This window comes from Chlorocebus sabaeus, chromosome 15, assembly GCF_047675955.1.
Source record: "Chlorocebus sabaeus isolate Y175 chromosome 15, mChlSab1.0.hap1, whole genome shotgun sequence".
NCBI lineage: Eukaryota > Metazoa > Chordata > Mammalia > Primates > Cercopithecidae > Chlorocebus > Chlorocebus sabaeus.
This window is the reverse complement of record NC_132918.1, coordinates 9916033-9937898: the sequence shown is the minus strand read 5'-3', so window position 1 is coordinate 9937898 and position 21866 is coordinate 9916033. Positions and strand designations below refer to the sequence as shown.

The window sequence follows — 21866 nt, the reverse complement described above, 5'->3', positions numbered from 1 at the left end:
TTCTGGTAACTTTAAACAAGATAGGTGCTTATTTTGCTGTCATGTAGAGGATGTTGGGAAACAGTAAGTGTGGTGATGTGATGGCCTCATGTTCACCAGGGATCTAGGCTCTTACCATATTCCTGCTTAACCCTCCATCCTGGCCCATGATTTCCAACCTCATCATTACCTTACGGTCCATAATGGCTACTGGAACCCAACCATCACATCCTGATTCTGGAAAGCACGAAAGAGGAAAGGGGAGGCCAGGCACGATGGCTCACGCCTATAATCCCAGCACTTTGGGAGGCCGAGGCGGGTAGATCACCTGAGGTCAGGAGTTTGGCAGCTTGGCCAATGTAGTGAAACCCTGTCTCTACTAAAAGTACAAAAAATTAGCCGGGCATGGTGGCACATGACTGTAATCCCAGCTACTTGTGAGGCTGAGGCAGGAGAATTGCTTGAACCTGGGAGGCGGAGGTTGCAGTGAGCTGAGATCGCACCATTGCACTCCAGCCTGGGCAGCAAGAGTGAAACTCCATCTCAAAAAAAAAAAAAAGAAAAAAAAAAAAAGAAAAGAAAAAAGAAAGAGAAGAGGAGAAAGAGGAAGGACAAAATAGTCTAATCTCCCAACAGAATCACCTTGCTTTTGTCAGCCTTCTCACAGAGCCCCCAATCAGTTTACACCTCTCTGTCAGAACTTGGTCACGTGGTCACATCTAGCTGCCCAGGAGACTGGAAAATAAAGCCCACCAACTGACTTCACTGAGTAAAGTTTGGGGTCTCTTATTAGGAAGAAGAGGACAGTGGGTATTGGGAGGCAGCTCGTAGTCTCTGCCACAGACTCTTTCCCTCAAAGGGACGCTGGGATTGTTTCCTCATGGAGAGGAAGATAACTCAGAGCTCTCTTGCAGTTTCTGTGTTATTTTTTGGTTAGGAAGTACTATTTCACTGGTACTGAAATGAAATTACGATGCTGCTGCTTCTGCTTCATGAAACAGATGTAGGTGGCCAATGCTTTATCTCGGATGAAGGTGTTTTCTTCCCATTCATTTGATGACTTTGTGAATAATTCTTTTTCCATCGGCTCAACAGTGACATTGAAACCATTGAATCATTTGGTTACAACCTGCAATTGATTTTACAAGGGAAGCTGAGGCCACTGACTGGTGCCAAATGGCTTCCCGGTGTCCTGAGCACCACCCTGCCCCTCAGTGGTCAAATCACTCTTCCTCCACATTACTTTGATGTTCATTCAAGTGAAATGACCTCAGTACTGGCTTTTGCTGCTATTTATTTTTAAGCCAGCAATGACAATTATTGGTAATTGAAAAATCATTTAAATTCTATCCTTTTAAAACATCTAGGATTACCTCATGGGTAAAGCTTAAAATTGAGAAGTTATAAAGGGCTCTTCATTGAAAATTAAGTTTTTTCCCCCTCCCTTCCCTGTATCCTAGCCACTTGGTTACTGCCTCCAGAGACAAATTTTCTGTTTGTACATCTTTGTATATGTTGTGTATCCTCTCAGCAATTTTCTATACATAAATAATGCTTTTAGATTTCTTTCGCCTGTGGTCCCTAGCGAGTCATTAACCCTTTGGCTCCCAAATTGTGTTCTGAGGCAAACTGGAGTGCTGCAGTGAGCTCACCAGGGCACTGAGGGATATTTTAAGTCTCTGAGGGAACACAGTAGTGCTCAAACATTGCATGAACTAAACACAGTATAGTTTTACTATTAGGTTACCCTGTATTCCTTCCGATAACTTCATATCTTTGTAAAGCTGGGATTTTTTAGTGGTTTCGGTGGTAAAAGTCAAGCACCATGTGAAAATCAATGTGAAATGGGAAATAAGGGTGGCAGGGGCTGATCCAATTCAGGGACATTGTGCATTGCCCAACAGCGGCACACATCCCATTAGTGAAGGACTGGGGCTACTTCAGAGTGAAGTATTTTTTCTTACAACTTATATATATATTTTGCAAATGGTTAATTAGTTGCTAGAACATAAATAGCAAGTTTTTTTGATCTAACTACTAAATAAACAGAACCATAAGGCATTTATTTTCTTTTTTTGAGATGGAGTCTTGCTCTTGTTGCCCAGGCTGGAGTGAAATGGCACGATCTCGGCTCACTGCAACCTCTGCCTCCTGGGTAAAAGCGATTCTCTTCCCTCAGCCTCCCGAGTAGCTGGGATTATGGGTGCCCGCCACCACACCTGGCTAATTTTTTTGGATTTTTAGTAGAGACGGGATTTTCCCATGTTGGCCAGGCTAGTCTCAAACTCCTGACCTCGTGATCCGCCCACCTTGGCCTCCTAAAGTGCTGGGATTATGGGCGTGAGCCACTGTACCTGGCCAGGCATTTCTTTTGGCTTAAGGTTGCTGTGAAAAAATTGCTGGGATGCTTAGTGGTGCTGTGAACCGGGAGAGTTCAGCTAGAAAGGGACACTATTAGGTTGTGTTGTAGAAAGATAACTTGGAAAAATATGAAAGTTGATGAGTTTGGGGTATAAGCTGATATGAAAGAGATAGTAGAGAAGCGAGGAAGTAAGGGAGTTCTGGATCCTTCAAGAAATACCCTAAGGCTCACAATGTGATTCTGGCCTAATTCCGTGTATATATATATATGTGTGTGTATATATATATATATGTGTATATATATATATTTTACGATAAAGCTACAAATATGCATAGATATGTAAATAACTAGTAATGCATTTAATTTTAAAAATACCATATGTTTGATGCATCATAAAAAACAGTGTTAAATATTTACATCTTTATGGAGTCTGCCCCAGTTTTCACAAATAGCAGTAAAGGCGTTCAGTTCTCTGTGTCTGAAGAGTGAAACTTCTGAGGAGCCACCACTTCACCTCAGAGAATTCCACTTTTTTTGGCTTAGACCAGGTATTTAAACTTGCTGAGGAATAGACTGAAAACAGAAAATTTGTGCAAAGTTTTGCTAATGGGCCTGTTCAGAAAGTTCACCTGCGCTTCTGATAACCAGAAGGTTCTAATAAATTACATTGTGCTATTTTTTTTCTGAAGTGGGTAAAATAATATGTTCTGTGCTCAAGAGGCTTTTCCCCGTACCTTCTTTTGAAGGTAAATAGTTGGTTAGATTTTGCAGCCCTTGGACAGATCGCTTGCCTCCAACAATTAAAGTTAATATGGTCAGGCTGAGAGAACTCTGACCTGGGAATCAGAGCCCTAGCTTTGTGTAGGGACCCATTCATTCTCTCACTGTTCTCCTTCATAGCTTAGGCATCTTGGGGAAATGGGTAGTCCCAGCCACTTCTCCCAGGGATCTGGGAGGATCATCAGAGCAGTTTGTATTTATTTATTTATTCTTAAACTTAGAGAAATCTCTCTTGCATATTGCCACTTAATAGCCACAATAGAAAGTAGCAGCTGGGGAGAAGCTGGGGGTCCCTAGAGTATGGTTACTCTGTAGCTTCTTCAACTAAATATTTTTGGGGTGATGAGACATGATTTAGAGACATGTGGAAATTTTAGGTTATATTTAGGGCTGTGGGATCATATGTGTTCAGGAAGAACCTTAGATTTGTCTCCTAAAATCAGAATGTAGGTTACCTCTGATGGACTTTTCCCTAATTTGGATTAAGTTTTTTGGGAAAGATCATGCCCCTCTTCCATTCCATGGAATTAAAAATAAAAGTAAACTTAAAATAAATGTAAAGAAGCACAACAGAGTTCTGCTTTTCTGCATGACAGCAGTCTTGCTTCCTCTTAAACACGTGAGTCGCCAATTAAAGTACAACGCAACTCTTTGATATTCTTGTTTTGCATGTTGATGTTGTTGACTTCCTGAAGTCTCCATTCACAGACATTTACAGAGTGTGTGGTGTGTGCCAGGCACAGTACTAGGGGCTAGGAACATGGGAGTTAAGACTTATTTCCTGCTCTCTGAGTTTACAGTCTAGAAGAATTTGAAGGTGATAACTTCTGAATACTCAGATTTCACAGAAGATCCCCACATAGTACCATGTCTTGCAGCCAAAGGGAAGGGAAGGCACTTTTGGTTGTGTTAGTTGTCAGGAAGAGGGAGAAGGTGATGATGATGATGGTGATGGTGGCTATTGTTTGCAGAGTCCCCTAGTACCTACCAGATCCTACACTAGGGTGCCTTAAAACTTTATCTTGTTTAATCCACTTAACGGTCTTGTGGGGTAGATAATATCTATGGCTTACTCACAAGAAAAAAGAACTTAGAAATAAATTTTCTAGGGTTACATAACTAGCAAATGTCAGAGTGGGATTTTTTTTTTGTATTTTATTTATGCCAGGTAAGATTTGAATTAGCTTTAAATGAGCATGTTTTCTGTGGAAAAGAGACAGATAATATCTTGTATGAGCTGAATCTGCATACAAAAACACAAGATTTATGCTTTGGTTACTTAAAATTGTTAAATATAAACATTATAATAAAGAAAAATTTAAGAATAAACTTCACTCATTCATGATTTCCATTTGTTTAGTTTTCTTTCTCATTTTTGTCTACAAGCATAATATAAAGTCTTTACAGTGAAGATGAATTTTGTGTTTTTAGCATTAACATAGCATAAACATTTCTGTTCCTAAATAGTCTAAATAACTATGATTTAAATAATATTCTATTGGGTTGAATACTATTTTTTTTTTTTTTTTCCTGAGATGGAGCCTTGCTCTGTCGCTCAGGCTGGAGTGCAGTGGTGTGATCTTGGCTCACTGCAACCTCTGCCTCCTGGGTTTAAGCAAGTCTCTGCCTCAGCCTCCTAAGTAGCTGGGATTACAGGTGCATGCCACCATGCCTAGCTAATTTTTGTATTTTTAGTAGAGACAGGGTTTCACCATCTTGGCCAGGCTGGTCTTGAACTCCTGACCTCGTGCTCCACCTGCCTCAGCCTCCCAAAGTGCTGGGATTATAGGTGTGAACCACCATGCCTGGCCAGGTTGAATACCATCTTTTAAATTAAACATTTAGATTCCAACTTAAAAAAATTATAAATATTGAAGTATTCACATTTTTATAACATATAGAATCTGTCTTTGAATTATATGCTTTACATTAATGCCTTTACTTACTAATTAAACTTCTTTAAAATTACATTTTGTCAAATGAACCGCACTTCTATGGCTATCTAGTAATGTTGTTTGGTTTGGTTCTTTATTTTAGTATTTCTGACTCTTATAATTTAAAATCTTTTATTAAAACATTTAGACCAGGTGTGGTGATTCATGCCTTTAATCCCAGCATTTTGAGATGCTGAGGTGGGAAAATCGCTTGAGGCAAGGTATTTGAGACCAGCCCGAGCCACATAGTGAGACCCTGTTTTTACAAAAGATAAAAAAATTAGCCAGGCCTGGCAGTTCTAGCTTCTCAGGAGGGTGAGGTAGGAGGATAGCTAGAGCTTGGGAGTTTGATGTTGTAGTGAGCTATGATCACACCACTGCACTCAAGTCTGGGCAACAGAGTGAGACCCTGCCTCAAAAGAAAAAAAAAAAAAAATAAAGCTTAGACTGCATTTTGGCTGTATCTTATTTATTTATTTATTTATTTATCACTACAAACTGCCCTACCTTTGGCAATTTACACTTGATGTTAGCCAAAAGGCCGAGAAGCGATCGCTTTGGGAATTTAAGAGCAGAACTGTACACAAATATATACTAGGTTTTACAAGGTAATAACAAAATCTAGACCCTTTGTTTCTCAGGTGGCTGCTTTGTTAAGTAAAATAACTTTCTTCTGTCTAGAGAGCCCACGTTTCTGTGTGTGTTCTTGTGCCTATTTGTGTGTAGGTTTGTGTGCATGTGAGTGGAATATAACTCGCTAGCTCTTTGTCACCATAGTTCCAAGCATAAATATACAAACATGATCTGGGATGCTGGCATCCCTGTGAAAGTGATGCTGAAATGTCCATATAAATATTGTGACAAGACATTTCCTTGAACCTTCGTTTAACCTTTACCAGAGATGAACCAAGCAAAGAAGGGACGACTTGGTAGATAACAGGCTAGAGGAGCTCATCTTCCTTAGTGAGAATTCCCCACAGCCGAGGACAATATGGCTACTCACGTTATAGGGCTTCCCCCTCAGGTCTACTATGCAGTAACTCAACACTTTAAGAGAGGGAGAGGGAGAGAGCAAGAGGGAGATTTTGTTTTTAAATAATAGCTAACATTTATTGATTACCTGTTATATGCCAAGCCTCTTGTTCTCGTTTATCTCCTGTATAAACTATGTGAGATACATACTATTATCTTCATGCTACAAATGAGAAAACTAAGGCTTAGAGAGTGTATGACTTGCCCAAAGTGACATGAAGTTTTGGAGCTAGTCTTGAACCTAAGTTTATCAACTCTAAAACCATACTTTCATATTATGATGTTGCAAAAAACCCCTAAGAAACCAAACAACCATTCCAGCCTATTGTTATAAAATCAGGAACCAGGTACCTGACACATCATAATTACCAGTCCTTTCCTTTTTAAGAGTTTCTAAGAAATTTTCTTTCTGAGAAATTTTTTCTGAGAATTGAGTGTCTTGCACATTTGTCTAATTTAACTGTAAAGCTTTATGAAATGGCTCAGTCTTCTTCATACATCAGTCACTGATATATAAGTATTCATAACTTGATGGAAAGGCCTGCTATTGGTGGTTTAGGACAGATGGACGGTCCTGTCAGAGGAGAAAATTGTAAATGTCACACCCTTGATACTTCATCGCCTTGGATTTCTGGCTTTCCCAGTGAGTGCTGCCATAGTGTGGGATGTTATTTTCCTCACTTCTTGTTCTTTGTTTTTGTTTTCTCCTCAGATCTAGATACTGATGACGATTTAAATAGCGACGATTATGAATATGAAGATGAAGCCAAACTTGTTATATTCCCAGATCACTATGAAATAGCACTACCAAATATTGAGGAGTTACCAGCCCTGGTCAGTGAGTGTGCACGGCTGCTAGCTAGATGCGCGTGACTCTGTGTCAGGTGTGTGTGCGTGTGTGGTGTGTGTGTGCGGGGGTGGGGTGGGGTGGGAAAAGCGGGTTGAATGAAAGAAGAGGATGAGAATGAGCATGAATATGCACATACCTCTTCTCTTCTGTGACAGGGGTCTTGCAGGCTTACATTTCAGTAGTGCTGGGCCTTTTGCTGTCTCTTACTTCAAGTGCTGGTAGGGCTTTGTTGCTCATTAGGCCAGTCTCTTCCAGGTTGGGCTGGCTTCTTGCCTCCTAAATCACAGTCTGTTCCTTAGATTTTCAAACTCTGCACCCCAGATCTACAGGGACTGCTGGAGAAGGACTTTTCTGATCAGAGGGGTGACAGTCTTTTTATCATGTTTATTATGTTGGCCTTCCATGTAACATTTTGTTTGGAAAAAAAATAGAAGTGTTCCACTGCTGAAACAATAGCGACGCAGTTACAAAAAGAAGCAGGCATTTACAAACTACAGGTCTCGGGAGCTCTGGGATTAACTGAACCTTCTTTTCAGTTTTACTCCCTATGTGAACCAAGACTGCTTTCTAGGTTTTAGATATTTTGAACTGTGAGCTTCCCCTTTCCTCTTCCCTTCTCTTTTCTTCCTTTTCCTTTCTTTCTAATCCAGTTTTTTGGACGGACCTTAATTTTCTTGAATGACTTGAAGCTGGAGCTGCTGGTGGTGATATAGGGAAGCCAGGTTTTGTTTTCCTGTCATTCTCGCATGCTGGAAGTGGGCACAGAGTTCCCGTGGGGACCCTAATTGTTTTTCCTACTCTTTGCTCATTTCCTGTATTGCCTGTACCACTTTGTCCTCTTTCCCTTTTTTTTTTCTTTTTTCTTTTTTGAGACGAAGTCTCTCACTGTCGCCCAGGCTGGAGTGCAGTGGCGCGATCTCGGCTCACTGCAAGCTCCGCCTCCCGGGTTCATGCCATTCTCCTGCCTCAGCCTCCCGAGTAGCTGGGACTACGGGCACCCTCACGCCCGGCTAATTTTTTGTATTTTTAGTAGAGACGGGGTTTCACCGTGTTAGCCAGGATGGTCTGATCTCCTGACCTCGTGATCCGCCCGTCTCGGCCTCCCAAAGTGCTGGGATTATAGGCGTGAGCCACCGCGCCCGGCCTGGTCTCCCATTTCTTTTCCTCTTTCCGCTCTGTGCATGCCTTAACTTCCCAGAGCCTGGCCACAGATCGCAGTGGGGTCAGGGAGGGTTGAGTTTAGACATGCCTGTTCATTTTTTCCCTCCTGAAACCATGCCAGAACCAAAGCCAGCTCTTAAGGTCCCAGAGTCTTCTGGACGTTGCATGACTCTCTCTGTGGCCATCTGCTCACTTGTCCCTGCCAAGAGGGGACATTTGTGCTTGGGGTTTCCATGTCACTAGGGACTAGGTTTCCACCTTTCATTCTCTTTTGCCCCAATCTACTTCATATCTAAGACCACAGAAATGAGAATTTTGTGTATATTTAATATTGTGCCTCTTCTTTTAGTGCTAAGTGCACAGTGTTCAGTAGGGCACACGGAATTAAATTACCTTTGCTTTCTCCAATTCCATGTTGACTCATGTGGCTGTTTCCAAGGATAAAGTATATTAGTGGACAAAATGGCCTTACCTCATCCCATTACCTGAAATTGTATACTAATGCTTATATTTCTGTGATACTGAGAGTTCTTACTGCCTTGTTTAATATAACTCTCATTTCTGCTGTCAGAAGAGAAGAAACATTGTGAGTAAATGTTATGATAAATTATTTTGCTTTCAGTCCCTCATGAGTAAGTCTTTATGTTAAAAAAATTAATAAGAAAGCCTTTTCTTACTGTTGTACTTAGAGTATAATTTGAAGTGTGAATACTCTTATTTAAAATAAGAGAAGTGCCATAGAAATCTGAATCCAACAAGATATAATTTTTAATATAGAGTCTTTTAGTATTAAGAAATACATTATGAATGAAAAAAGAAGACAGAATTATTTGGAAGATGAGGGTGGGGAGATTAAAGGAAAAGCCTGGACTTATCTGATGGTAACTAATAGGATTTATCTCCATAGAAGATGCCAGTTACTATATTTTCTTTTCATGCTCTTGTTATATTTTTGGTGTTTGACAATTCTCTTTTTAAACTATTAAAGAACAAAAATCATTGAGCTCAAAACGTCGAACCAGGTGATTCTTCCGTCACCTTTTGAGTGTCTTAGCACAGAAGAATTTCAGTTTTAGAGAGTGACTCTATAGGTTCTACCAGAAAGTTAAAGCACCTCTGGGTGATGCTGGGTTCACAGAGACATAGCACTGTGAGCTCAGCAGGGGTCTTAGAGCTTGAAATTCAATGCCTTCATTTTTGACAGCAGGAATTGGAGCAGTGGTGTGCTTGTAAATGTTTAACAACAGGCTCCCTAGGAAAAAAAGCCCTGTTTTGTAGTGTCTGCTGATTCCATGGTGTAAATACTCGCACCATGACTGATTTCAGGCTATCAATGTGACATCACTGAATGGGGTGTTGGAAAGAGTGGTAGTAGCAGACCATTATACAGAATTTCCAGCATTCCACTGATGTGAATGTAAATAAAACCTCAAGGGCACATAGATAATAATGAGATACAGTAAAACAATTAGGAAGTGAAGAATTTTTGATTATATGTCACCTTTTGAAAACATTTTATTTAGTTGTAAGTTTATATGATTTAATGTTTTATAATGGCTGTGTTTAGCAACCATCTTGCTGAATTTCTTAAAATTTAAAGCTGGACTCTTATGAGCCAGTCTGAGACAGTTCCAGTGCAGAACTGAACTGGAAGCTTACGAAGGCTTGGGATGGAGCCAGGACTAGTACCAAGGTCTTTTCGCATCACTTCAGATAACATATCCAGGGAAAAATAGTTCACAGTGTGATTACAAGATGATGGATCCTGACCTTCAGCTGTCACCCATAAAAAGGGCCTTTAGGTGATTTTGGATGATATTCTGAAAACCCTGGATCAGTGTTTCATAGGCCCAGAAGTCTAAGGACGTTTTGTTGGTTGTCACCCAGAAAGATATTCAAGGATAAAGGAGAAGATTCTATTTGAGTTTTGTTCAGAGTCATAGTGCACTGCAAACCAGGACGGTTATAAAAGATCTAGTAGGGGTGGAGACAGTCCTAAGGAGGACACAGACTTGATTCGGGTAGTTGATGAAACAAACAAGGAGGTTATAATAGGTCAGACTCTAAAGATTAGGAGGCTACACAACAGTCTCCTTACTGTGGTCTTTCTTCCATGCCTGCCCTCTTCCCTGCACAGCAGCCTGTGTGATCTGCTGTGAAAATTAGATCCTATCCTTCTCCAGCTTAAAACTCTCAACACTACTGACCAATGACACTGGGCTACTCACAGTCAGGATCAAGGAAGAAGTCCTGGCCAGAAGTGCTAAGGTGGCATGTCCCAAACCCATAAAGCCTGGAGGGGGCTTGTGGTGAACTCAGCTCTATTTTTTGTGGGCATTTCTGGAAGGTGATAGGGGATGAGTTTTCAAAATGGAAAAAAACTAATTATACAACAGCATTTGTAATGGGAGATAAATGGAAGGATCTCTTTTGAAAGGCTTAACTATATTTATTAAGTCCTGATCTCTAATGGATCATAAGCTTGTTGAGGCCGGGGACCTCCTCCTGTTCCTGACTGTGAGTAGCTCAGTGTCCTCAATCAGCAGTGGTCACTATAACCTATAAGAGTTCTAAGCTGGAGAAGGATAGGATATAATTTTCACAGCAGATTACTCTGGCTGCTGTGCAAAGAAGAGGGGCAGGGCTAGAGGGAAGACCATGGTAAGAGGGCTGTTGTGTAGCTATGGGGGAACCATGATGGTGGCTAGGACCAGGAGGGATAGAGTTGGAGTGGACACGAGGCCGATTCCTACATCACAGGGCTGCTAGGAATTGCCTGTGGGGGTGAAATGGCAGCTGAGGGAACTTCCTCCATTGTTTCTTGTTCCTTCCTTGGTTCTAGGGTCAGAAGCCAGGACTCAGACACATGGGAAACTGCGACTCAGGGGAAAACGATCAGCTCATTATGCAGGATATTAGTGATGTAGATGTAGATGTAGATTTGTAATCTGTTATTTATTTATTTTTTACAATTCAGTGGCATTTATTATATTAGAGTTGGGCATCCATCACTACTATCTAATTTTAGATTTCTCTTGCCCCACTAAGAAAGCCATACCCCTTAGCCATCATCCTCCAACCCTTCCTCCATGCTGAGCCTGTGGCACTCGCTAATCTACTTTCTATCTCTGTAGATTTGTCTACTGTGGACATTTCATATAAATGGAGTCGTGTAATATGTTGCTATTTGTGACTGGCTTTTTCACTTAGAATATATTTTCAAAGTTTATTTATATTGTAGCATGTATCAATGTTTCATTCCTTTTTATTGGCAAATAACATTCCATTGTATGTAATACAACATTTTATTTTACATTCTATTTGTTATATCCATAGGCATTTGGGTTGTTCCCATTATTTTTATTTTTTATTAAAAAAAGTTTTTTTGAGACAGGGTTTTTGTCCTGTTGTCCAGGTTGGAGAGGAAATGGTGCGTTCTCAGCTCACTACAGCCTCCGCCTCCCAGGCTCAAGCAATCCTCCTGCCTCAGCCTCCTGAGTAGCTGGGACTACAGGAGCATGCCACCACGCCTGGCTAATTTTTGTATTTTTGGTAGAGATAGGGTTTCACCATGTTAGCCAGGCTGGTCTCGAACTCCTGACCTCAAGTTATCTGCTGGTCTCAGCCTCCCAAAGTGCTGGGATTACAGGTGTGAGCCACTGTGCCCATCCCCATTTTTTTGACTAATATAAATAATGCTATTATGAACAATTGTGTACACGTTTTTGTGTGGACACGTATTTTCATTTCTCTCGGGTACATACCTATGCTAGAATGGCTGGGTCATGCGATAACTGTGTTTAACCATTTGATGAACTACTGAACTGTTTTCCAAAGCGGCTGTACCAGTTTACTTTGCAACCAGAATATAAGTTTTTAAAAGACAGCTAGAAACAGCTTATAGCATTAAGCCAATAGCACACTGGGTAATAGGCATATGGCCAGAATTAATCGGGTAGGGAGACGGCAGAGAGTCTGTTTTCCTCCTCTTCTGTGGTCAGTTGATGCTGAGCAGGACATCACAGATTTGCTCATGATGTGGACTAATCTGGCACAGAGACACCCAGGCATGTCCCTGTCCAGGGTCACATTTGCACCAGATTAAGAAATGGAGCCATGCTGCTTACATTCCATTCAAGTGCCCTTGACCACATGCCATTGTGTGATGAGTTGAGGATATTGGATATCTGAGTGTACATTTGTTATGAGGAAAACACACCACTTGGGTAAATCCTGGGCATTCCTGTATCTAATTTCACCCTTGCAAATTGTTCACCTCCTACTTTTCACCCTGCTTGCTAAGTGGTAGGAATTGTTAAATCTGACCTCTAAGCTTGGGCTTAGAAAATGAATTTAGTTTCTTGCTATCTGTGCCATTGTCAATACTACAAACACTAGGGCCAGGGACAAAACCTAGCTCCATCCAGGGGAAGTGCAGGAAGACAGGATCTCTCTTGTGATACTTGTGCTGTTTGCATTTCTTCAGTTTTTAAATTCACATTGCAGTGAATTTGCTATTCACTAGCAAATTGTTATTTTCTCAAACTGTTTTTATATATTACATCTGGGTTTGTCTTATAGGTAACAATTGCTTGTGATGCAGTTCTCAGCTCAAAATCTCCATACAGAAAGCAGGACCCAGACACGTGGGAAAATGAATTGCCAGTATCTAAATATGCCAACAACCTCACCCAACTGGACAATGGCGTCAGGATTCCTCCAAGGTGAGAGTCAAATAGCAGAATGGAACTTTACTCCCTAAAACTGGCCAAAGGAATATTTGTTTTCTACCTCTTTGTTAAATTGGCAGTTATATTTTTTCTTACCAGATGCCTTTTATTAAAAGTAAATATAAAACTTTTCTCTAAAATTGTCTGTAGCTTTGTAGTAGATGCTGAATATGCCCAGTCCATACCCCTAAGCCCTTCCCTGCCCTGAAGCTGCCAGTTGCAAGCACTTGCAACCCTTTGCTTGAGAGCTTTTTCTGCTTGCTGAAGTCAGTTAGGCTGGTGCATGGGACAGTCAGAAACACCAGAGTGAAGCTCCCTCCCTCCTCCTGGAGCAGCCCTAAACCAGCGACTGTGGCATGGGTGGATTCATACCCCAGTTTTCTGCCCCTCCAGGTGGGATATCTGTCTCTTGCAGTTCCCCACGTGGCCTGAGCCCCAGTCACCCACAGTATACATTTGCTCACTGACATATCCTGTACCAGCTTCCTACCCTTGCTTGTCTCTCTTCCCCACTTCCCTGGGATCACCTCCCAGAGAAGCCATTTACCTTCACTTTTTTGTCTCAGAGTCTTGTTTTAGGGCAATCCAGCTTACAAGTCTTTGGTTTTAACATTTTGGCTGGAATACTCTTTGGGCTCCATTCGTATCTCCTCTTATTAGGTGCCGGTGTGTTTAGAGAGACAGGTATTGGTGGATAGGCAGATTGATTAGGAATGTGTCTGATTTGGTTGAATCCTGACAATTACACGGCATTCGCCTTCTGTGTGGTCTTTGGAAACGAGAGTTACTTCTGGACCTCCGTTTCTCCGTTTGTAAAAATAGAGATGGTAATACGGATGCTGAAAGGTGTTTGTTAGAATTAAATGATGAGACTTCTGTAAGGTACTTGGCATACATATAGTTGACATTTAGCTTTTAGTCAAGTTGGTCTCCTTTCTAATTAATTTAGATGTGCATTGTAGTCGGATTTATATAAACTAGCTTTACTGTATGTGATTAATGCTTTAGAACTTTAGACATTTATACACACAGGATCCTTAATATTTTAAACTTGTTCAAGCTCCACTGTCCCTCATGGAGGAATTTTAAGGAAATGAGCTCCTCTCCTAGCCCGAAGTTTTGTGTCAGTTTTCGAAACTAAAAAAGGCCACTCGGAGATGCTGGGAGGGGCTAATCCACATCTGGGAGGCAGGCAGGGTGCTGAGTGATCCTGCTACTCTGGGAGAGGAGCAATAATTTTTTTTTTTTTTTTTTTTTTTTTTTTTTGAGACAGAGTCTTGCTCTGTCACCCAGGCTGGAGTGCACTGGCGCAATCTTGGCCCACTGCAACCTCCGCCTCTCAGGTTCAAGCAGTTCTCCTTACCTCAGCCTCCTGAGTAGCTGGAATTACAGGTGCCCACCACCATACCTGGCTAATTTTTATATTTTTAATAGAGACGGAGTTTCGCCATGTTATCCGGGCTGGTCTCGAACTCCTGACCTCAGTGATCCACCTGCCTCGGCCTCCCAAAGTGCAGGGGTTATAGGTGTGAACCACCACGCCTGGCCAACAATGTCTTGAGGGGAGAAAATGAGGAAGCACCAGTCTCTGTTACTTCACTGAGCCTTTGTTGTAACCTGCCTACCTGAAACCATCTGTTTTCTAGATGTTAATTTTTAAAATTATGCTCTGGCTGTTCTGACTACTCTCCAATGGCTTTCTAGTGGTTGGAAGTGTGCCAGATGCGACCTGCGAGAAAACCTCTGGTTGAATCTGACTGACGGCTCTGTCCTATGTGGAAAGTGGTTCTTTGACAGCTCTGGGGGCAATGGGCATGCGCTGGAGCATTACAGAGACATGGGCTACCCACTAGCCGTGAAACTGGGAACCATCACTCCTGACGGGGCAGGTGAGTGCGCCTTTACAGACTTTGGGAACATGCAGTGGCTTCCTCTTAGATTTAACCAATTCCTGAATCCAGGTGGTTGGAAGGTGTAGGCTCTGGATGCAGACAGCCCAGGTTTGAATCCTAATTCTGCCTCTTATTAGTTTTGAAGTCTTGGGCAAGTTTTCTAATCCCCCTAAGCTTTAGAGTGCTCATCTTGAGGATAATGATAATGGTACTTCTTTCCTATGTTTGTTAGTGTGCATAAAGCATTTAGCTCAGTGCATGCCGTAAGGTCCTAATACAAATTGCTGCTGTTGTTATTTTCCTTCTGTGTGTCTCTTGGCTGAGAGGACAGAGCAGGAAACAGGATTTGTGAAGTGAGTGTGAATAATCAAGTCTACTGTTAGAAGAGCAGGAGGAAGCCCTGGAATCCATTACAGGGATTAAGTATCATTTTAGAAACAAATGGATTAATTATGGAGAATATGAGTTTCAAAGGATACCGTGTGTTAAAAGAGTCCCTGAAATCACCTGGCAGTGATGGTGTTCACGTTCTCCAGGGGATTAGAATTGTTTCCTTCTTGCACTGTCAGCTTCAGAGTTGGTTCTGTTTCTTTTTGTCCTCACATGGTGTGCTTTGAAACATTAGCTTTTGGCCATGTTTGTACAGTTAATACCTTCTACCATTTTGCAAGGGAAAAAGACAATAATATCAGGATCAGTAATCAGAAACTTAAATATTGAGCAGTGGCTGTAGAAACCCATCATCTAATCATCATTGGAAACATTTATTAAGCACACATCTGAACTGATACCCAGCTGGTCTTCTCCATTTTCCCAGGCTTTATTTAGTCTCTGTTTCTTCTTTGCTGTAAGGTAAGATGTTTTTAGGAGAACTATAAAAACGCATCTTTTCTCTTTTCTCTTTTTTCTGTTATTTTTCAATGATGGAATTAGCCCGCCTCAGAGTTAATTGACCAAGATCTTTTCATTAAATAAGGGGACACTTTTCACCAATCATTGTTTTTTCATTGAACCGGTGTAGTTTTTCATTTGATATATAATTGGGGACTGGCAGTTAGGTCGTGTCAGGATTCTTTGGTTTCACATTTTAGAGAATTTTCCTGCTTTCAAGTTTTGTGGAATTATTTTAACTCATTAGAGACAAGTAGCTGAGAAACCCTAGATACTGGTACCAAAGATTTTCCCCCAAAGTGAATAAAGATACACATAACCCAGGTCTTATCCTAAATCTTTGGGATTGAAAGAGGAAATTCAGGACCTGCGTTTGGATTGAGGGTTACAGCCTGGTGTTTACAGGTGATCGTTATTCAATGCGTGGGTGTTGAATGACTTTTCTCTATGCCCTTCTCCTTATTCTTTTAGGGGATTGTAGAAAGAAAGATTTGCAATGTAGGAATTCTGTCGGATAAAGTTGCAAGGGGAGAATAATTCAGATTTTCCGACTTTCTATGCTATCTTGTGTAGTTCCTTTATAGGACCAGTTATTAGAAATTCAGTTCTCAGAAGAGCCTGTTCAACACTATAACTGTTCGTGTATGGCTTTGCAGTTTGAAAGCAAGTCTATGTCTTACTCATCTTTGGGTTCTATACAAAATCTTACACATCTTATGCACAAAGACTTTGGTTAAATGGACCAACTGGTATATAAGCATTTGAATACAGTCATGCGTCACTTAAGGATGGTGATATGTTCTGAGAATGCACCATTAGGTGATTTCCTTGTTGTGTGAACATCGCAGAGTATACTTGGACAAACTTAGATGGCATAGCCTCCTTCACAACCAAGCTCTATGATGTGACCTGTTGCTCCTCAGCTGCAAACCTATACAGCACGGTACTGTACTGACTGCTGTGGTAACACAATGGTAAGTATTTGTGTATCTGGACATATCTAAACATAGAGAAGATGCAGCAATAATATGGTATAAAAGATAGAAAATGGTCACCTGTATAGGCCACTTACCATGAATGGAACATGCAGGGCTGGGGGTTGCTCTGGGTGAGTCAGTGAGTGAGTAGAGAGTGAGTGTGAAGGCCTCGGACTTTAGTGTTCACTACTGCAGACTATAAACACCATACACTTGGCTACACTAAATTTATGAAAACGTCATCCTTTTCAATAATAAATTAACCTCTTACTGTAATGTTTTTACTTTATGAACTTAATTTTTGTAACTTTTGGACATTTGTGTAGTAACACTTAGCTTAAAACACAAATACATTATACAGCTGTACAAATGTTTTGTTTTGATTTGTTTTCTGAGGCAGAGTCTCACTCTGTCACCCAGGCTGGAGTGCAGTGGCGTGATCTCAGCTCACTGCAACCTCCACCTCCTAGATTCAAGTGATTCTCCTGCCTCAGCCTCCTCAGTAGCTGGGATTACAGGCGCCCCCACCACACCCAGCTAATTTTTGTATTTTTAGTAGAGATGGGGTTTCACCATGTTGGTCAGGCTGGTCTTGAACTCCTGACCTCAGGTGATCTACCCACCTTGGCTTTTCAAAGTGCTGGGATTACAGGTGTGAGCCACCATGCCCAGCCATTTTTTTTTTTTTTTTAATATCTTTATTCTATAAACTTTTTTCTATTTTTAACTTTTGCTTTTTAAACGTTTTTATTAAAAATTAAGACACAAACACACACGTTAGCCTAGGCTTACACAGGGTCAGTATCATCGGTATCACTGTCTTCCACCTCCACAGCTTGTCCCACTGGAAAGCCTTCTGGGGCAATAACATGCATGGTATGATAACAATGCCTTCTTCTGGAATGCCTTCTGAAGGACCTGCCCAAGGCTGTTGTACAGTTAACTTTTTTTCATACAGAAGCAGAAGGAATACTGTAAAATAATAATGAAAAGTATAGTAAACACATAATATGGTAACATAGTCATTTATTATTATCATCAAGTATTGTGTACTGTACATAAAACCATATGTGCTTTACTTATATGTGACTGGCAGTGCAGTAGGTTTGTTTACGCCAGCATCACCACAAGCATGGGAGTGATGTGTGTAATGCTGTAATGCTACAACATGATGGGTTATGACATCACTAGGTGATAGGAATTTTTCATCTCCATTAGAACCTTATGGGACCACTGCCATGTATGCAGTCCACGGTGTGACCAAAATGTTGTTATTCAGTGAGTGATTGTAATTAGATTCTATTTAAATGTATGCTAATCATAAAGGCAAGAATTAATTCTATTCTTTGTGTATCTTTAGCTTTCCAGAAGCTTTCTTTTCTAATGGGAAACTTATTTTAAAACTGCTAAATAGAATAAATCTAGTTTCTTTTCTTTCAGTTTTAAGAAAATTTTATATTTTCCTCTTGATTTTGAAACAAACAGATATTCAGTGTAACATATGTAGAAAACAGAGATAAAAGTTGAGATAAATCAATACAAACTACTAGTAATACCACCCTCTAGACTACTCAGTTAATAATTTAGGTATTTCATTTCAGTCTTTTCTCTTTTTTTAAAGGGTTAATCAATTCATACACACACACACGTACACACACGCACCCATCTCACATTTTTACAAAAATTAGATCATACTGTATAAAGTTTTATTCCTTGTTTTTCTCTATTTGGCATTATGTTTTTCTATATTATTAAATATTCTTCAGTATTTTATGATGGTTTCATAAATCATTTCACTATTCTGTGAGTGGTTACAATTTTTTTTCTATTCTGGTGAACATCCTTGTATATATGCAAATCTTTGGGTGTTTGTGTAGTTATTTCTTTAGAATAAATTTCTATGACAAAAAGAGTTAAATCTTTAAAATTTTCAGTTACCAAGATTCTCTTTTAAACAGTTGTAACAATTTACATTCCCATCAACAGTGTATGACAGTACTTATTTCAACAAATCCTTGACAACTTTTTTATTAAGACTTAAAAAAATAACTTTGCTAATCTGGTGTCTTGTTTTAATTTGCGTTTCTGATGAGGCTGAATATTTTCCTTAGTATTCTTGGCTATTTGTAGTTCTTTTTTGTGAATTTCTTAGGCCAATTTTCTCATAGGTTTACGTTTTTAAAAATTGTTTTTTAAGAACTCTTTGATTATTAAGATTATTAACCCATTATCTTCCACAGTTGTTGTTTTTGTGAAGAAGAAATAACTTTTAAGGTTTTTTTGGTCATATAATTGACAGTATTTGAATACATACTTCTATTTCAATCATAGAAAGTATAAAACATTGGCAACAGCAATGCAGATTGTATTCACTGTGATAAAGATTGTGAATTCATTTAACTAAAATAATGTTAACTTTTTGAAAAAGATCAGGCTTTAATTCCTGCATATATTGTGCAGAGCTGGTTTTAATAAAAGTAATTATTTTCTTTCTAATTGAGATTTCATATTAGTTTATGGAATGCATATATTCTATTTTGGTTTCCTTTAAATCTGTTTAATAGATTGCTAGCTGTAACTTATTGTGTATTTAAAAGCTACTTAAATTTAAAAAAACATGCGTAAAGTTTTCTTAAATGTCTAATGATGAGCCTTGTGGACACTGAGGCCTGGGGGTAGGGAGCCCCCTGTTCTGCGGGGCAGTCATCTCTTGGTGGTTTCCACTGTTGAGGGTCTGCTCTTTCACACTCACTGGGCTTACTCAGGCCAGTTCAACTCACAAGAGACGAAAGACTCAAAGTCGGCGTTTGTTTTTTAGTTCATAATGAGAGCCACAACTGCCAGTAAGTAGGATGTTTATGTCCGCTTGACCAGTACATTCCTTCCCTGTGGGGAGATGAATTATATTTAGAAGATTGCTTAGTGAACATGGAATCCAAGAAGGTTGTGGACTCAAATATTAAATGGTAGTGTGATCTGATCATCCTGATTTCCTTTCCCCCAATAAGGATATATTTGTCCAATGAGACCTCATCCTTGAGGTCTCAACTTAGATTTAGTTTTTCAAAGAAGCTCTGGTCCCTCAGTCTAGGCCAGAGTGGTGGCATGCGTAGTAAGAATGGGCCCCATATGAAATTCTACTCTGGGTCCCCATGGGTACAACAACAAACAAACCAAGAAGCAGAACACTACACAAACAAACAAAACACTTTCCTCTGTGGGAGGACACATTGTTTCGGCGAGGCAGGGATGAGGTTCTTGGTAGAGAGGGAGTAGGGCAGGGTGGAGGCAGGATAGGGTGTGTTTTTCTTCCATCATGGAAACTAGTTTACCTGAGAAGATGCTTTGGTGTCTTGGGTGATTGCAGGAGAGTCTTCCAGAGATGCCCAAGGCAGCTGTGAAATTGCCTATTCTATTGACTGTACCAGCTTCATAGCATCTCAAGCTGGTCTTTCTTCTTTGGTCATCTTTACCCCCTACCTGGGCATAAGTTCCCTTGAGTTTCTCTCAGCCCTAGGATTTGGAATCAGGGCATGGACTACTTCATTTTAGTTTTGGCCTGACCTGGGCCCCTCCTGTGTGCCTCTGTGGTACTTCCTGCTGCTCTGTCATGGTACTTTTCATAAGACCCTGTTAAGAGTTTATTTAATGGTGGTCCCCTAGGACAGCAGGGCCTAAGGCCACATTTCTTGGGCACTGTTATATCTCTAGCATCTAGTAGTGTCCCTCACACATAGTAGGTGCTCAGCAAATATTATGGAACAAACAAATGGAGGAAGACACACCAACAAAATCTGCTTCTATTTGGGAGGCTGTGTTTTGAGGATTGTTTGGGCCCAGGAGTTTGAGACCAGCTGGGGCAGCATAGTGAGCCCCTGTCTCAAAAATTTAAAAAAAGGCAGAAAATATTGGGTCCTCTGATTTACCTTTTTTCTATTTTATTAACATCTCTTTTACTCTTACCTGTTTTCCTTTCCTGACTACAGTCTAGGTTTTGTCTGTCCTGGCGGTTCTCTCTCTCTTTCTTTTTCTTTTCGTCTTCTTTTTTTTTTTTTTGAGGCAGGGTCTCACTCTGTTGCCCAGGCTGGAGAGCAGTGGTGCAATCATGGCTCACTGCAGCCTCAACTTCCTGGGCTCAAGTGAGCCTCCCAGCTCAGCCTCCCAAGTGCTGGGAGCACAGGTGCTTGCCACCACACTCCATACTCGGCTAATTTTTTTTAAATTTTTTTGTAGAAATGGAGGCCTACTATGTTGCCCAGGCTGGCCTTGAACTCCTGGGCTCAAGTGATCCTCCTGCCTTAGCCTCCCAAAGTGCTGGGATTATAGATGTGAGCCACTGTGCCTAGCCCTGTTCTGTCTCTCTCTCTCGCTCTTTTTTTTTAAAAAATTGAGGCAGAATCTCACTATGTTGCCCAGGCTGGTCTCGAGCTCCCAGGCTCAAGCTATCCTCCTGCCTCGGCCTCTAAAAGTCCTAGGATTATAACCTATTCTCTCTTTAAAGATATCCTACATGCTGGCCTAATTTATTTTGTGTTTATTTTTCTTTCTTTCTTTTTCTTTCTTTGAGATGGAGTCTTGCTCTATAGCCCAGGCTGGAGTGCAGTGGTGTGATCTTGGCTCACTGCAACTTCTGCCTCCTGGGTTCAAGCAATTCTCCTGCCTCCGCCTCCCTAGTAACTGGGATTACAGACGTGCGCCACTATGCCCGGCTAATTTTTGTATTTTTAGTAGAGACAGGATTTCACTATGTTGGCCAGGCTGGTCTTGAACTCCAGACCTCGTGATTCTCCCTCCTATGCCTCCCGAAGTGCTGGGATTACATGCGTGAGCCACTGCGCCCAGCCTTGTGTTTATTTTTCTAGTGTAGCTGCTGGAGTTGTCTTGTTTTTCTCCTTTTCCTGTCTGTTGCAGATGGCTTAGAGGCACACAAATGTGAACTCCTGGTGGAGAGATGCAGTTTGGGTGGACAGATCTGCGCTGACTGAGGAGAACCTCTCTTCATTTTCTTCTCTCTGACTTGGTGTTTGACCAGGAGCTTTGCTTTTTCTCTCCACTTGTGAGAGAAGGGCACCAAAGCTGGCTTTCCCAGTTTTTGTTTTGTTTTGTTTTTGAGATGGAGTTTCGCTTTTGTTGCCCAGGCTGGAGTGCAGCGGTGCAATCTTGGCTCACAACAACCTCTGCCTCCCAGGTTCAAGTGATTCTCCTGCCTCAGCCTCCTCAGTAGCTGGGATTACAGGCATGTGCCACCACGCCAGGCTAATTTTGTATTTTTAGTAGA

The 21866-nt window shown here is 40.9% G+C and overlaps 1 protein-coding gene across 4 annotated transcripts in view; it reads left to right on the top strand.

The window, feature by feature from the left end:
* The window catches only part of USP13 (ubiquitin specific peptidase 13), a 134470-nt gene that overhangs the window by 41450 nt on the left and 71154 nt on the right, over positions 1-21866 (top strand). For 3 of the 4 annotated variants that reach the window (XM_007972018.3, XM_073023430.1, XM_007972020.3), the window contains 3 exons: positions 6800-6921; positions 12680-12822; positions 14533-14717. In XM_007972018.3, the coding sequence (XP_007970209.3) occupies positions 6800-6921; positions 12680-12822; positions 14533-14717 (450 nt within the window). Of the gene's footprint in view, positions 1-6799; positions 6972-12679; positions 12823-14532; positions 14718-21866 lie in introns of those variants that run through there. The other variant, XM_007972022.3, reaches the window with a different exon arrangement.